Source organism: Lactuca sativa, chromosome 4 (genome assembly GCF_002870075.4).
Source record: "Lactuca sativa cultivar Salinas chromosome 4, Lsat_Salinas_v11, whole genome shotgun sequence".
NCBI lineage: Eukaryota > Viridiplantae > Streptophyta > Magnoliopsida > Asterales > Asteraceae > Lactuca > Lactuca sativa.
In genome coordinates, this window is record NC_056626.2 from 312149565 (window position 1) to 312166380 (window position 16816).

At 32.6% G+C, this 16816-nt stretch overlaps 1 protein-coding gene and 1 long non-coding RNA gene across 2 annotated transcripts; one reads left to right on the forward strand and one right to left on the reverse strand.

Moving 5' to 3' along the window:
• Positions 1-609: 609 nt before the first annotated feature.
• On the reverse strand, positions 610-1614 carry LOC111881034 (glycine-rich protein 2). The gene has a single exon (XM_052770618.1). The coding sequence runs from the start codon at positions 1536-1538 to the stop codon at positions 798-800; it is 741 nt and encodes a 246-aa protein (XP_052626578.1). The 5' UTR covers positions 1539-1614; the 3' UTR covers positions 610-797.
• Positions 1615-4118: 2504 nt separating this feature from the next.
• On the forward strand, positions 4119-5896 carry LOC122197793 (uncharacterized). The gene is made up of 3 exons (XR_006191475.2): positions 4119-4186; positions 4533-4643; positions 4749-5896. It is a non-coding gene; the product is annotated as an uncharacterized LOC122197793 (long non-coding RNA).
• The last annotated feature ends 10920 nt before the right edge of the window (positions 5897-16816 follow it).

Below are 16816 nucleotides of genomic sequence, written 5' to 3' on the forward strand. Positions count from 1 at the left end.
CGATTATCAAATATTTATATTAAATTACATATAGAACTAAAATAAAAATGAATAATATTTACAAAATTATCGGGTAGATATCATCAATCTATCATATCCCATATTCTCATGTTTCACCATAACCCAATCTACTCATATTAAAATATCAACCGACCTGTTAATTTTAAGGGAAGTACAAGTTAAGTTGGCAATGTGCATCGACAAGTTATAAATTTTTGCTTAATCCAATAAGCCAAAACACTCGGATCATAAACATAGGCCTTTTTATCATCATGTAGTGGTAGTGATTGGAAATTTGATTAATCTCATCTAAACAATTTAGCAAAATCTCATTCAAAGCATTCGAGTCATGTCCGGTGAAACCTCACCAACTCGGTCTATCAAAACTAAAACAATAAACGAACACAAACTCATAACCACATTACCACCATATCATGTCATGGTAGCTTCAAACAAATCAAAAGCCAAAACACATTGAGTTGATCATTCATTAATTGCATTTTATTCATAAATCAAAATCATGCATTATAAATCAGATATCCACCAAGATTTAAAAATAAAATTATAAAAATATATATAATTTTATGTTAAGATCATGACGAACAAAAATAAGCCAAAAAACGTTACCTAGTTAAAATAATAACTAGGCCAGTCACCATAATATATTCATAAGATTGCCACACAACTAAAATACTATAATGATTGTTCCTCTGTATAAGCTCAAAAATAAAACCCTAAAATATTAAATTAAAGTAATACCAAATGTACTTAGAAAGATCCACCTGTTAGTTGATGTATCAAGAACTGGCAGCGGTAGGACATTCTCTAGCGAAGTGCCCCGGTTCTCCACAATTGTAACAGCTACCACCGCCGCCGGACTTATAGCCACCTCCACCACCACCGCCAGACCTGGAGTAGCCACCACCACCACCGCCACCGCCTGATTTGCAATCCCTTGCCAAATGCCCTGTCTCACCACAGTTATAACATCCGCCGCTGCCGCTGCCGCTGCCGCTGCCGCTACCGCCACCGCCACTACCTCCGCGCCCACTATTACAATCCCTAGCTAAATGACCAAACCCACCACAACTGTAGCAAGCCCCGCCGCCGCCACCGCCACCGCCTCCGCCGCTATTCACTCTGCAATCCCTAGCGAAATGCCCAGATTCACCACAATTGTAGCACTCACGTCCGCCGCCCCCGCCGCCGTTACCATTACCACCCTTGAAACCACCGCCGCCGCCGCGGCTAAATCCGTAGCCATCATCACCGCCTCTACGACCGCCGCCAAAACCATCACGGTTACGGTTTCTTTCGATACTAGATCCGTCGACACTAGTTACACTAACAGCTTGTTTCCGATCATTTTTTTCAACAACTAAGAACTTAACCTTCTGACCTTCGGAAAGACTCCGGTAACCATCCGACTGAATCTCGGAGTGGTGAACGAACAGATCTTCATCGCCATCATCGGGCTTGATGAAGCCGTAGCCCTTGCTATCGTGAAAACGAACAACTACACCAGTTGTTTCCGCCATTGCTGCCGATCCCAAAAACCTAATGAAACACCTTGAAGTATTTAGGAGATCTGCGTATATATACTTGAGCCCTCAATGGAACCCTAACTCGTTTCGGCGCTTTTGATGTTTGTTCTATTTTGATATTTTTTTTTATTTTTTATTTTATTTTCGAAATTAACTAAATTTTTATATTTATTTAAAATTTATTTATTAAAATAACCATATATATCTTTATTTTGACTATATTTTTTTGGTATCGTAACAAAATGTCCGTAAGCAATGCTAAACTAGATGAAAACTCGTGGAACCCACGGGTGTTAATGTTAAATAGAATTTTAAAATTTAATTATGTAATAAATAATATATCATTAAGTTAGAAAACTTATATTGTATTTTTTTAATAAGTTTTTGATTTGTAAATATTTAATTACACAATAAATGGTAAGTATTTAACTACAAATGGAGATTTTTAAAACCATTACTTTTTACTCCTTCTTAAATGTTCATGGTGATTGCAGACACACATATACAAATACATATATTTCATTATCTACTGATTAAATGTATAATGAATAACGATAAGCAGATTTCTCATTAAATGATTCAAGTAAAAATTAATAACCTAGGAACAAATGAAGTCATGGTTTTTGTGTATTTGTCATTGTGACATTCATAAATCTAAGTCTTTTAAATTGATTTGGAAAGATCAAATTGATTGGAAGTAATAATTTTTTCATAAGCTTTGGTAATTCAATTGATAAAGCTTCATTATACCAAGCTGCATTATGTAGATTGTTATTTATCATGCCAACGATAATAAATTAACTGAACATCAATTTCAAAAGTAAAATATAATATATTTATGGACTTTATAAATATAAAAACAAAAATATAAAAAACTGGTTTGTAAAATACTTGTTCGTCCATTAAAATAACATAATGGAAAAAAATCATATTCGTTATTGAACCATTTAAGGATCCATGACTTGATGAAACGAATTTTCAAAGTGAAATCATCATTTAGTACATGTAGTTAAATTATTTAAGTAAATTTTGTTGCGGTCATTACATGCAGATGGTAGAACACATGTAGATACAGATACACAGACATACATAGGAGCAAACACACATATGTATATGGCTTTTTTCTGAATTATACATGCAGACACACATATACAGATACACAGATTTCATTAAATACTGATTAAATGTATAATGAATAACGATGTATAGATTTCTTTTGATAAAGCAAAAAATTAAATATGAAAGTTTAAACAAAAATTTATTTAAATTTAAAATTTTAGATTTGAAATTTAAAATTTAAAATTTGAATTTAAAAGGAAACATATTAAATATTATCTTTAAATATTATTAAAAGAGAAATTTTGTGACATCACTTTCAACAATCAGAGTCATTGATTGTGTTTCATTTATATATTTTCTATCATTAGATCGATATGCTGACATCATCATTTGGTCAACCTTTTTTTGTCCACTAATTTTATGAAATCTGTTAATGACAATTACTTTTAACATTAGGAAATCTATTAATTACAATTAAATCTAACCAATAATAAAATTATTTTTAAAATTAGGAAATCTATTAGTGACAATTAAATCTCACCAAAAATAAAATTATTTTTAAAATTAGAAAATCTATTAATGACAATTAAATCTCACCAAAAATAAAATTATTTTTAAAATTAAGAAATTTATTAATGATCCATCATTTGGTCAACTCCACCCCTCATTACTCGTTTCTTTTGTTCTCGTTTAAAAATCACTAACACATTCATTATTTTCTTTTCAATTTATTGCAGGGAAGAAAATATGAAGATCAATGGTACTGGAAGATACATAAGAAAGATTCTCCCACTAATTTCAATGGTGCGTACATCTTCTTTCACAACGATTCAATCGATTCTCCCTTCTACGACCTCGAATCGGATACAATTTCTCTTGTCATGTCTCTATGTGCAGACAATCCATAATCTCATCTCTTTGATTCCTCCTTATATAACCTCGAATCCCTTTCATCATATGATCACAACCACAAGCACTCATCTATTTCGTCTCCTTCATTTTCTTCATATTTCTTGCATTTCACCTTAGGACTCTCATTTTTCCGGTCAATTATTTGTTTCTCCGCACAACGACTTATAATTGATTTGTTATGTTTCGATTTCTGGTGTTTATTTTTCAATTTTGATGAAAAAACTTAATTTCTACCCTTGCTTTCAGGAATTAGTGGACAACCTTTTTTTTTTGTCCACTAATTTTATGAAATCTATTAATGACAATTACTTTTAACATTATGAAATCTATTAATTACAATTAAATCTAACCAAAAATATATATTTTTTTTTTAAATTAGCAAATCTATTAATAACTATTAAATCTCACCAAAAATAAAATTATTTTTAAAATTAGGAAATCTATTAATGACAATTAAATCTCACCAAAAATAAAATTATTTTTAAAATTAGGAAATTTATTAATGATCCATCATTTGGTCAACCCCACCCCTCATTACCCGTTTCTTTTGTTCTGGTTTAAAAATCACTAACACAGTTATTATTTTCTTTTCAATTTATTGCAGGGAAGAAAATATGAAGATCAATGATGCTGGAAGATACATAAGAAAGATTCTCCCACTAATTTCAATGGTGCGTACATCTTCTTTCACAACGATTTAATCGATTCTCCCTTCTATGACCTCGAATCCAGATATTGTATCTCTTGCCATGTCTCTATGTGCAGACAGTCCATAATCTTATCTCTTTGATTCCTCCTTATGTAACCTCGAATCCCTTTCATCTTATGATCACAACCGCAAGCACTCATCTATTTCGTTTCTTTATATTTCTTGCATTTCACCTTAGGGCTCTCATTCTTCCAGTCTGTTATTTGTTTCTCTGCACAACGACTTATAATTGATTTGTTATGTTTCGATTTCTGGTGTTTATTTCTCAATTTTGATGAAAAAAACCTAATTTCCACCCTTGCTTTCAGGAATTAAGGGAATCACCGCTCCTTCTTCTCCTCCCTCTTTCTATCTGTTGCAGAAACTAGAAATACGACATACACACAGTTAACGCGTTCGTCTTTTTGTTTTATTCATAGGTTTGTTTTCTACACCACTCTAACCTCTTGCTTTGCATTTTATACAATTTTTGTTACTGTTTTCTTTTTTTTCCTCATTTTTTGTGTGCTTACTTTTTTCTTCAGGGCTATCTTGATGTTAATTTTGGGTTTTTGTTGAACATAATTATGATATGTGTTCTTGATGTCAACTGGCATTCACTCCGTACCTCAAGAACATCTAACACCATTTTCCAAATACCATTTTTTATGGTATCAACAGATGAAGATAAACAAAAAAGAGAATAAAAAAGGAGTCGATTTGCATCAGGTAACAATTCAATCTTCAAATATGTTTCATGCTTGATTTTTGTTTAGCGATGCAAGTAATATGATAGTTAAATATATCTCTTTTTTGTATTTGCTTTTAGTTGTAGAAACGATAGAATAGACAAAGAAGTTTTCGTCAAAAGATATTAGGTGAGTTATCCAGAGTTCAGATTGATTGAGTAGTTGGTAAAATAATATAAAAAAGTGGTCAACATTTATCCGTATGATCATAAAAAATAGAAGTGGTCAAATAATTTTATAATTTTGCCTCTAAAATAAAATGGAAATTTTCTTTTGGACTAAAAAAGAGTATCGAAAAACTCCCAAAATAAGACGCTCAACACTCAGATGAACACGCTCATTAAAAAAACTAAAAAAATGCTTTTATTTTTTACTGAATTTTTAATATATTTTTCCTATTTTATGTAGATACCAACCAGTTTCTTTCATGTTGATCCTCATCCTAGAAACCTTGCAATTGGCCCTTTTACACTTCTTTTTTAGGGCGTTTTATTTTCATTTTTTTGTAAAATCTTTTAACTTTTGCATTATAGGAGTATTGATTATGGACTGCACATCTATACAGATTATTCTAACTTCTTGACAGCTCAATATGAAGTCACCTTATAGGAATTCGACATTCAAAAAGCTTTTTAACTTGCCACCAAATGAATTTCTCATCGGTGATTTTGTCATGCTCTCCATGAGAAAATTAGCCCTTCAGGTATACTCGGACAGTTGGATTTGATTAGGGACTGCACATTTACATGAACCGGTTCCTTATTATAGTTTCCAATTTCATTTTTGAAGAGTAAACTCTTCCTATATTCAAGAACTGTTGAGTTTTATGCCAACTTATTAGTACACAAAACAAGGTTTTCATTGCAACTGTTTTTTATTCTTTTATTTGTTCTTTTAGTGTATGATACAAAATTAGATGAGTTAGACCAATGTTATGAGCTATCATTTTAGGGTTTTATACCAATTGTAGCCTTGTACTCTGAATTTTTTTCATACATAGAAATTATGTTGTTTTTCCTTTTGTAGAATCCCAAAAAGTGATGGGTTTTGAACATAAGAACATCCTATGTGCTCATACAAACCCTAATGCTTGAATCTAGGTTTCTCTATTGTACATGCAATTTATCCAAGACTATAAACCCTATATCTAGCATATGATAATCAATATAACATATAATTAGGGTTTAGATCATACCTTGATTGTTATGTAGCAATAACAATCTCAAATCCTCCTTGTAATGACTTTAGAAAGCTTAGAGTCACAAATGTCACTCCTCTAATGGTTCACAAACACCAAGAGCAAGAGGATGAAGAAGAGAAGAGAAGGAGGCTCTCAAAAACGTGTGGAAACCCTAGAGAACCAGTTCACCATGTTTTTGGAGCATAAGGGTTCTATATATAGTGAGGCTATTAGGGTTATCTAACAAGGAACCCCTAATTTGGATGCTTAAGCCCTAAGCAACCCATGGACTCCTTTCCTTAAAGGCCTTGGACGATTTCCAATGGGTTTCCCCATAGAATTAGTCCAACCTTATAATATAAGGCAATCCATAGCCCAATTGCAATTATCTTATAATTACAATTCCAGTCCCTTAAGTTTAATTAATCTCTTTTAGTCACAAACTTAATTCTTATTAATTCTTGAATAATATTAATTAAATAATATGATTTCTCGTTTAATATATTATTCCCATAATATATTAATAAATCATATTTAATCCTTTCTCTCCATAATTCATCCTATCAAGTTGCTTTGGTGAAGGCAACCCAAAAGGACCATGCCCCATCGGGTCAAGTACATACCAAAATAGTTATGGACTTAGACACTAATCCAATAAAAAGAACTTAAATTAAAATGAAAAATAACAGATAATTCAACTATAAAGACAACTTATAACATTCAGATTCTAGAGGACATTTGACAGTTTTCATACAGGTCGCACTCGTGTTCCCCAGGTTAAAGTTTTTTGCCAACTCAAGAAAAAAAGAGTATTTTGCCCCTTGATTAAAATTGACTTATATTTTGAGATATGTACAAATTGATACTAATACTCTTAATAAATGTTATGATAAACACATGACAGTCAAACATGTGTTGTTGTAACTTGAGTTAGAAATAGATTTACTTACATGATTCTTGAAAAAACATTTATGTTATTTGCTAATGTCCAATGATCGTCAACACCAGTCTTTGGTAACTTCATCACCTTAGAAAGTTGAATGATAACATCAGAGGGGAGAGGAGTGTAAACATCATATATGTCTGGAACTAAGAAAATCAATGGCTGCAATAAAAAATGCAAAAGATCTTGAAGGAATAATTCTTTTTGAAAGGTTAATATTTTTTTTAACATGTTGCAATGAGTCAAATGTAATTCCTACAAGTGTTTGAGGACCTTCTGACACCAATCATATTATTATTATTATTACAAATCAATAAAACATTAACTCGAAAAAAATATAAAAGGTTGTAATTTTTTTGAAAAAAACATGAACTTACTAGAAAATCATTAACAAATCGACTAATAGCAGTAAAAGCTCCAAATGTAGCACCAATTTGTATTGCATTAACTGATACATCAACAAGAAAGAAAAAAAAGAAACAACTGACATTGGTTCCCAAACCTAAGAAGAGTATTAATTAAAAAGATATTGTATTGAACGTATTCATATGTGACAAGGTTGTCCAACTAATAAAACAAAAAAACGTTGTTTACAAAGAGGTCCTTCATCGGTTATAGATATTCAAATATTTCATTGTTTTTTTCAATATTACCAATAAAACTAATTCTATTTATGTTACTTTTTTTTTAATTATTGTGCCAACTTTTTATACTTTTATATGTTCCCCGCGTTTTACGCGGGTAATAATCTAGTATGACTACTAATATTGTAATTTATTGGTTATTTTCAATTAAGGCAATTATTAATTGAGGTATAAATATGATTGTTAATTAAGAAAAGATAAAAAAAAAATGAGAAAATGACAAATGGAAAAAACATTTAATCAAAAATACCAAAAAATGACATGAGTTCAAGTTAATGACTATTTTGCCCTTTATGATTTTTATCATGCCAGGCCTTGCAACAATTGATTTTTAACATCCATTTCCTCTTTCATCTTCAATAAAATAGCCAGAAGCACTAATAAATCATAAAATCAACCAAAATATGGAACTTGTGACAATCAATCACAAAGTTAAACCTTTTTCAAGATCCTAAAATAAAAGTTTAAACCCATTAAGCTTAAGTCAAATATCTTTAAAAATGTTTAAAACCTCTATTTTAAATTATTCACTCTCATAAAACGTCTAGAGTTACTCTGTTAAAGTCTTCTCTGATGCTTTGCTAAACACTAAAAATATGAAAGAGAAAGTTAATTACATTTTTCTTACTTTGTAAGCTTTTCCTGTTGCTTGGTTGTACAATTAAAACTGAATTGCTTAACATGAAACCCTTCTGCCTCCATGTAGTCCTTACAAACAGAAATTACAAAAAGAAAAGGGACATGTGAATACATTTTTCTTATTATAGTGTTTTACTTGGTCAGTAAAAAAATATTTATTTTTTGCTTGTAAAACAAATTATTAAACATATGACTTCATCTGCTATTTTTGAGAAAGTTAAATAGATAGTTCACTATGACTATATGTGAATACTTGAAGTGAAACACATGATTCACTAAATGATATACTTTGACAAAATTAAAGGATCAAAAGAGAATTCATAACTTAAACGGTTCAAACAGATATTAGAATTTGGCATATATCCCAAGTGTAAGTTTTGGTCATACATCTTTGGCATCAAAAACCCCACATCTGAACATATATCTTTTTTAAAATATGGTCATACATAATCCCTACAAACCTATAAATAACACAATTTAAATGGTTATGATAAATTCCTAATTCAAACCCATGACTAATAGCTTCCAAATGATTCAAGAGTGCAAATAAAGAATCAGTTTTATTCTTTAACAGGTAATCATATTTGTTGTTGGTTGTATCTTAAAATCTGTATTCATATTTAGAAAAGAAAAGTGTCAAAAAGTCAACAAATATATAATACTTATGTTTAACAAATCATAAATGGTGATGATAAAAAAAGCTAGAAACATGTTAATTGTACTTCATCAAAATGGACGTTCTATAACTTTTAACTTCAGAAATGGCAACATACTTTCACGAGTGATAAATAAAGATAAACAAATAAAAAATTGATACTTTTTAAAATCTTGAGCATCCCTGTCCAGACAAGCAAGGGTACCAGCCAAAACAAAGATCTGTAAGTTTCAACCAAAGATACAATCAATAAAATTGTCAAACATTATGTATAATGTTCAATTTTATACCCATGTGTGACCAAAAATCATGTACACAATTTCTACTCCCTTGTTTCACAATCACAGACTTTTTAGAACTGATCTTATGTTCTCAAGTTTCTCAATATGAGGTCATGCATATCATTAACATTTTTCCCTAATTTTGAAAAGTAGTCTCCTGCAATTCAAGTAATTTTGATTATGTATATTTCAAGAGATTTAGTTAAATTCATAAAGAAAAAAGTCTCACATTTTTTGTATGTCGACGAAAGCATTCATTCTCATATACCAGGTGAGACACTTTCTTTTACAACCTATCGTTTTCCTCCATTAAAGGTTTGTTTATAGCTTCCAGCTACTGATTCATAGACTGAAGATGGGAAGCCTTTTTCCACTGTTTTCACTCTGCATCTGTAAAGATCATTAACAACCACAAAGTTCAAAGTTAAATCCAGACCACCATTTGAAAATAGATTCGGAAGAACAAAATTAAAGGTCATTTGCAAGAAGTATAATACCCTCTGCTTCATGAGCTGTCATCCGAGATTTGTCACCTTGAACAAATGCCTATCGGCCACGAGATGAACTTACAGGTTCCTTTTTGTATATCTATGTATGATACATAAAAAAAACATGATCCTAGTGGGACAGAGATTCGGCGCCAAAAAATCAAAACGCCTCCTAGAAAAAACGTTTCACAACAAAAAAAAGTCAACAAAGATAACAGTGGAGACCCTATAACTACAATATGAGGGGAGAAAGATAGTACCTTAAATTTTTAATGTGGTAGAAGAAAAAATCGAAATGAGTCATCTGATTGCACATTTTTTCAGACAATCACCTAAAAATCAAAAATAAATTGCCATATTGCAAACCCTAGATTACCATCGCATACAAAAAAGCGACCATGCCACCTGAATCAGCTTTACCTCTTATAGTTCATAATGAAATCAAAGAAATAAACGGTTACCTGCTTCTGATTGGTGTGACAAAATGGCGGATTGTAGAGGAGTACGATGAATAATTTCTAGGGGTGCAAGTTCTTTGTAAATGGAATTGTAATCCAATATACCATGTGATTACACATATATTTAAAATCCTTAATACACGTTGTGTATATCAGCATACCATGTAAATTTGAATAAGATTTATGTCGTTATTTTTGGATTTCAGGATAGAATTCCTGATTTTATGGGATTGAGCTTAGTTGTAGAACAAATAGGCCGAATTTCATGCGGGATTTCGCAAGATTACCTTTATTAGTTATGCAGATCTTGCTGATTAAAAGGGAATCTCGGTAATTTTGCAGTTGAGATCTCAGGTTGAAGTTGGAAAGTATTATTCTGTATCATTTCCAGGTTATCATTGTAAATCGTGTTCGAATGAGGAAGGGGTATATTAGGCATTTCACTTAGAAAAAAATGAACAGGAAATAAATGCGGGGAGGAGCTTAGAAGAAACCACGCGGCCACCAAGGTACTGTTTTATTATAATAGGGGATTATATTAGTGAACTCATGATAAAAATTATATGTTTCTTTTTCTACGTAGAATTTTGGCTATGCATTAGTTTCTTTGAAATATTAAATTAAGATAGTATCAACTGTCAGCACCGAATATTAATAATTAAACATGAGTGAATATTATTTTTTGCATGTTTCTGAAGTTTCTTTCAACCATGCTGGCATAAAGATTTTCATTGTGATCAAATCGGGGTCATATTTTCAACTATTTAAGAGGTAGATAGATTATACCTTTAAGCACTTGTGTGATCATCTAATGTGACAATAGTCAATTTTGGGTCAAGCCTAAGCCGGACAAGGTTAACGAGTCAAACCGGTCAACTCAATTAAAACCTTGTATAATAGGGTTTATATTGTGTTATACTGTATAACTCACTATTTTAATGAGAAAACATCACTTGGAAAGTTCGTGTGTTTAAATTTCTGTAACCTTAGTGCTAAACAATGAACAAAAACAATAAAACAATGTTGCATACTCATAGGGAGTGTGTAAGATCCTAAAACATGGCACAACGGGGTCCAAGGACCTTGCATTGCGAAGCCGGACACTTTCATTCATCACACACGAAAACGCTCTCAATCGTTTTCACTCTATCTCTCCTTATGTGAAATCTCTCCCAAATCTCTCCAAGTATGTCAAATCTCTCCCAAATCTCTCTAAGCATGTGAAATCTCTCTCAAATATCTCTTCGTATGTGAAATCTCTCCAAGTATGTCAAATCTCTCCCAAATCTCTCTAAGCATGTGAAATCTCTCTCAAATATCTCTTCGTATGTGAAATCTCTCCAAGTATGTCAAATCTCTCCTAAATCTCTCTAAGCATGTGAAATCTCTCTCAAATATCTCTTCGTATGTGAAATCTCTCCAAGTATGTCAAATCTCTCCCAAATCTCTCTAAGCATGTGAAATCTCTCTCAAATATCTCTTCGTATGTGAAATCTCTCAAAGTATGTCAAATCTCTCCCAAATCTCTCTAAGCATGTGAAATCTCTCTCAAATATCTCTCTGTATGTGAAATCTCTCCAAGTATGTCAAATCTCTCCCAAATCTCTCTAAGCATGTGAAATCTCTCTCAAATATCTCTCTGTATGTGAAATCTCTCCAAGTATGTCAAATCTCTCCCAAATCTCTCTAAGAACAAGGAATCTCTCCCAAATCTCTCTCGAAATCTCTCCCAACTTTCTATAATCACTCGGGACATCCCGACCCTCGAATTTGGCGAAAATAACCCAAAAACGGAAGTCTACGCGAAAAACGGACTTAAGGAAACGAACCCTCCGAACCGAAAGTACTATTCATCAACCGAACCGAGAGTACTGTTCATGAACCGAACCGAAGCTGCTGACCCATGAACCGAACCGAAGGCACTGTTCATCCGAGCCGAACCTCGCATAGAAGGAAGGTCCGAACCGAAAGTACTGTTCATTACTGTTCACTACAGTCCCTTCGGTTCTGGCCTCACTTCGGACCGAACCCTCGCCTTCGCTTCGGACTGTTTCTCATCGGACCGAGCCTACGCTTCGCTTCCCGCCTCCGGATTCAGCCTCTCGCTTCCGAACCATGCCCCCTTCTGACCGAACCTCGGCCGAGATCCGAGGGGTCTCGCTGGGAAACTCGTTTTTCTCCCGGTTTTCGTGTAATTTTGCGTTTTAAGCCCGTTTTTAATTATTTTAACATAGGATTTTCACCCAAAACTTTATTTTAAATTATAAGACCCCTAAATTAATGATTTAATCACATTTTAAGGATAAAACCTTATCTAAAAAGGAGTTGGTAAAGTACAAAAGAAGAGTGTTGACCTTACCTTAGTTTATGACGTAAGCAACCCCCACACCCACTCCATGACAACCCACACTCCTCCCCACCATACCTTGTACCTTTTACTCCCTTTCACAAGTCACCCCCACAATCTAAGGGCTGATCATACAACCTCTCTCCTCATTCTCTTCCAACACTCTCAATTACACCAAAGATTGAACTCCAACTTTTTCTCTCCAACTTCCCTCTCTAACTCACGATCTCAAGGCTGATCATTAAGTGTTCTTCCACTCTTGGTAAGTGTAATCCATCCCCCTTGTGATTCTTACACTTCATTCTACTCAAATCATTGATAGCTTATACAAACTCCATAACTATCATGCTAGATTCTCGAAAATCTTCAAGGCACTTCCAAGTATCCTTGAGTTAAACACCTCCATTCTTCAACAATCATCTACTGAAAACACTTAAGGTGAGTTCATACCCCTACTTTTTCATGTTTTCTTAAGTTTTTAGGGGGGGAATACAAGTTAAAACACCAAGAACATAACTAAATTCTTCTAACAGCTTTCATCAGAAAAGTTGGACTCCATTCACGGACTGTTTTGGACCACTTAAACATTTTAGTTTTCAAAACTGTTTTAGGTGTAAGTAGTTCCAGTTCTTAGCTTTAAAATGACTACTTGCACATCTCCATACGATGTTTCTACAATTTATGGTGAATTTTACAAAACTGCCTATCATTTCAAATACAAATCCGGACCAATCTGTGATTATGGACTTGTTTATACAAGTTAGAGGTCCCTAAAAATTATGGGAGAATTTATGAACCAACTAGACTCATTTTCCAAACTCCCAGAAGTTACAGAACTTGATTTGGACATTTTATGATTTTTCTATAAATTTTCTAATAACAGTTACAGAAAATGTTATAATCAGAAAAGCACCAGCAATTTCATTTCACCTTGTAACATGTTGAGCAAGGTGTATATTATTACGTGTTTATGTATATTTGCAATATATGACATTCTTGTGTTAGTATCTAGACATAAACCTGTTAACAAATGGATTTTTACTAGATAAAGCATAGATTACACAAAGCGTTATTATTGAAGTATACCCATTACACACACAAACGTTAAATAAACTATGTTAAGTAAAAATTACGTACTTTACTGTTACTACCTTCGTTTTGATAAACTATAATAGGTATAGGTTACGATGGATTTCAAAATGCATACATTACAAAAGGGAAACTTTCATTATGTTAAGTGTAAATTCGTTAATAACTTTGTGAGACATCCTCTTCACATAAACCATAAGTCCTGTATTGTAACCAGAGTCTCCTGGAGGGAGAGCGTGATAGTTGTATATAGATCTATATTGGGCTTGACAACCCACACCAGAGCTGCTTGCAACAGCTAGACCGGCAGGTCTGTGGTGACAAGTGTCATTTCAGTTCTACGACGCCTGAAGAACGTCGTTTTCAGGCCACCTAGGTCATAGTATGGTTATAATAGCTCACAGAAAGTATTAACAAACTTAAGAATATACGAGAGTTTCACTAATATCATACGCGTTTGTATTGAAATAAACACACATTATTTTCTGTAAATAAGAAAGATTACTCATATATTTCAGTCTTTGGATACAAGACTACATTATTCATTTTAAGGAAAATATCGGATTTTTCTGGAACAACTATACAATTACATGACGAGCTTTTTCATAATTATATACAAAAACTTATGAACTCACCAACCATTGTGTTGACATTTTTTTTCAAACTACTTGTATTCTCAGGAAATCGCTAAACAGGTAACAAAGTACTTTTGAGGATGGGACGTTGAGGCGTCAAACTTATCATATTTTGTTAACATATTGTAATTGATTTTGAAACATGTAATTCATACAATGATGTAACTCTTTCAATTATATATATGTTGGTTGCGTTTACTTTCATCACTATTACCATTGTTGTTGTGATACTACACATGAAGTCCTCCACCCCCGGACGTTTCCGCCATCCTTGGTTCGGGGGTGTGACATCTAAATGTGACATTGATCTCCTTTTATTTGTTGGTTATTAGTTATGTCATTTGATTGCGTGCGTATACAACACATTCTCGAGTATGTTGTTTACATGGAAATATTTATCCCAATTATTTGTATATTTTTAAGATGAAAACTAACCTATGAGAATGTATGCATACAACTTATAATGAACTCAAATCAAAATCCTATCATCCCACAATGTTACATCCTTTAGGAACATTCTATAATCTTCGAATTCAAGTAACGACAATAATGATGAACTCATGAACGAGAGTATGTGTTAGTTGCAGAGTATGTGCTAGTTGTAGATGAAACTATCAAGATCGGCCCTAAAACAACTTAAAAGTGCCTTATGTCCAATATATACATCGGGTTCATGTTAACGAGACTACCGACTCACGATCTCATTTGTATCTAGTTATAGACACAAATTTATCTCGCTTGTTGTTTGTGATATTCTTTTATTATGTGACCCTACTTTATGTCCAATATATACATCGGATTCACGTTAACGAGACTACCAACTCACGATCTCATTCGTGTCTAGTTATAGACACGAATGGGAGTAGTTTTATATATGCTCATATTCTATCTTTTGTTTCTCAACAACAAATATATCACTATACATAGCCTCCATCACATATATTTTGCGTTGTATTTCATTTAGTGATATTGAGAAAGCCAACAAACAGTTTAAAAAATATACCAAAATAAGAAAAAAATAACACGTCGAGAGATATGAAGTTTTCAATACGCAAACACATGTGCTCATGTGACCCTGAAATCAGCTTAAAACGTTTGTAATAAGCTAAACACACATTCTCTAGTGGATTATCTACAACATTACTGCCACAACAATTATCTTAAATGCCAATAAGAATTTTAGGGCATTTTGAATGTTTTGGATAAGATGTTGAAGACCTGACTGTATTGGTGGCTTACCACTTTTTAATTTATATCTTATTTAATTAGAGGTTGAAGGCTTGTGTTGTCACGTTCCACCCTATGTCTTTTCGGTTATATTATTATTAGAGTGCCTATTTAGCTTATTTATGTAATGTTATGTGATAGTTTGTTTTCTAGTATTATATATATATATATATATATATATATATATATATATATATATATATATACACACACACACACACACACACACTAGCCGTTTACCCGCGCTAAGCGCCGGGCGGCAAAAAGTTTTTACTTCTTTTACGTACACAAGCACCATCATTTTCTTTTTACATTCAACCGGGAAGAGGTATTGATCAAACAAGATCCAATGTTTTTATTTCTTTTATCTTTAATACACAATCTATTTGGATAGGAACCACCTCGACCATATTTCAACATGAAATGATTGTCTTTACTTTAATCTCGAATGGATACCCCGTATCTATCAACGTGATAAAAATCCCATTTAGTTTTTAGTAATTCATCATATGATTCAAATTTGGAGTTAGTTAAATAGAGCTCTTCATTATATTTAAGAATAAGATGTATAACAAATTTGTTTATTCAAAAATCATTTTTAACAGGATCAAACATTTTATTCAAAAATCAATTTTAACACAATCAAACATTTTGGATCAATAGGTTACAATAAGTTTAATTTAAAGGGTCAATAGACATCACACTTTAACAAAATCAGAATCAAACATTTTTAATTATAAAATGTTTGACCACACCTAGTGTTTTAATTTTGGTTTTTCAGTTACATTTCCTGAGAATTTGAGAAAGAAAAGGTTACTTGCAAGAATTCAGTTCAGTCTAATCCCATGTAACAGGGATAGGATGGAATGGGATTGGAAAAGCTTTCTAAAACTATTTTTGAGAGGAGGGCATTTACGTCTTTTTCACAAACAAGAGATCGAGAGCGAGTCTCTGTCCTACATTGTTTCACCTTTTTGGGTGGGACAAAAAATTGCAAGTTTTTTCTCGGTGACAATAACACCCCCTAAGTGCGTCTAAAAGTAAAAAAGACGATTTTACCCTTATGAAAGAATTTGAGAAAGAAAAGGTTACTTACCATGGCTGGAATGAAGATAAACAGGGAGTATCCGTATAGACAGAAAAGTTGAACAAGGCCAGAAGGTGCAGAAAAGTACTTGAGAATAATGTACAAACAAAGAGGCATAGAACACTCCAGCAGACCATGTTACAAGATGAATATCAAAGTTCCATTCTTTATGTTGTAGCTTATGAGCCAAA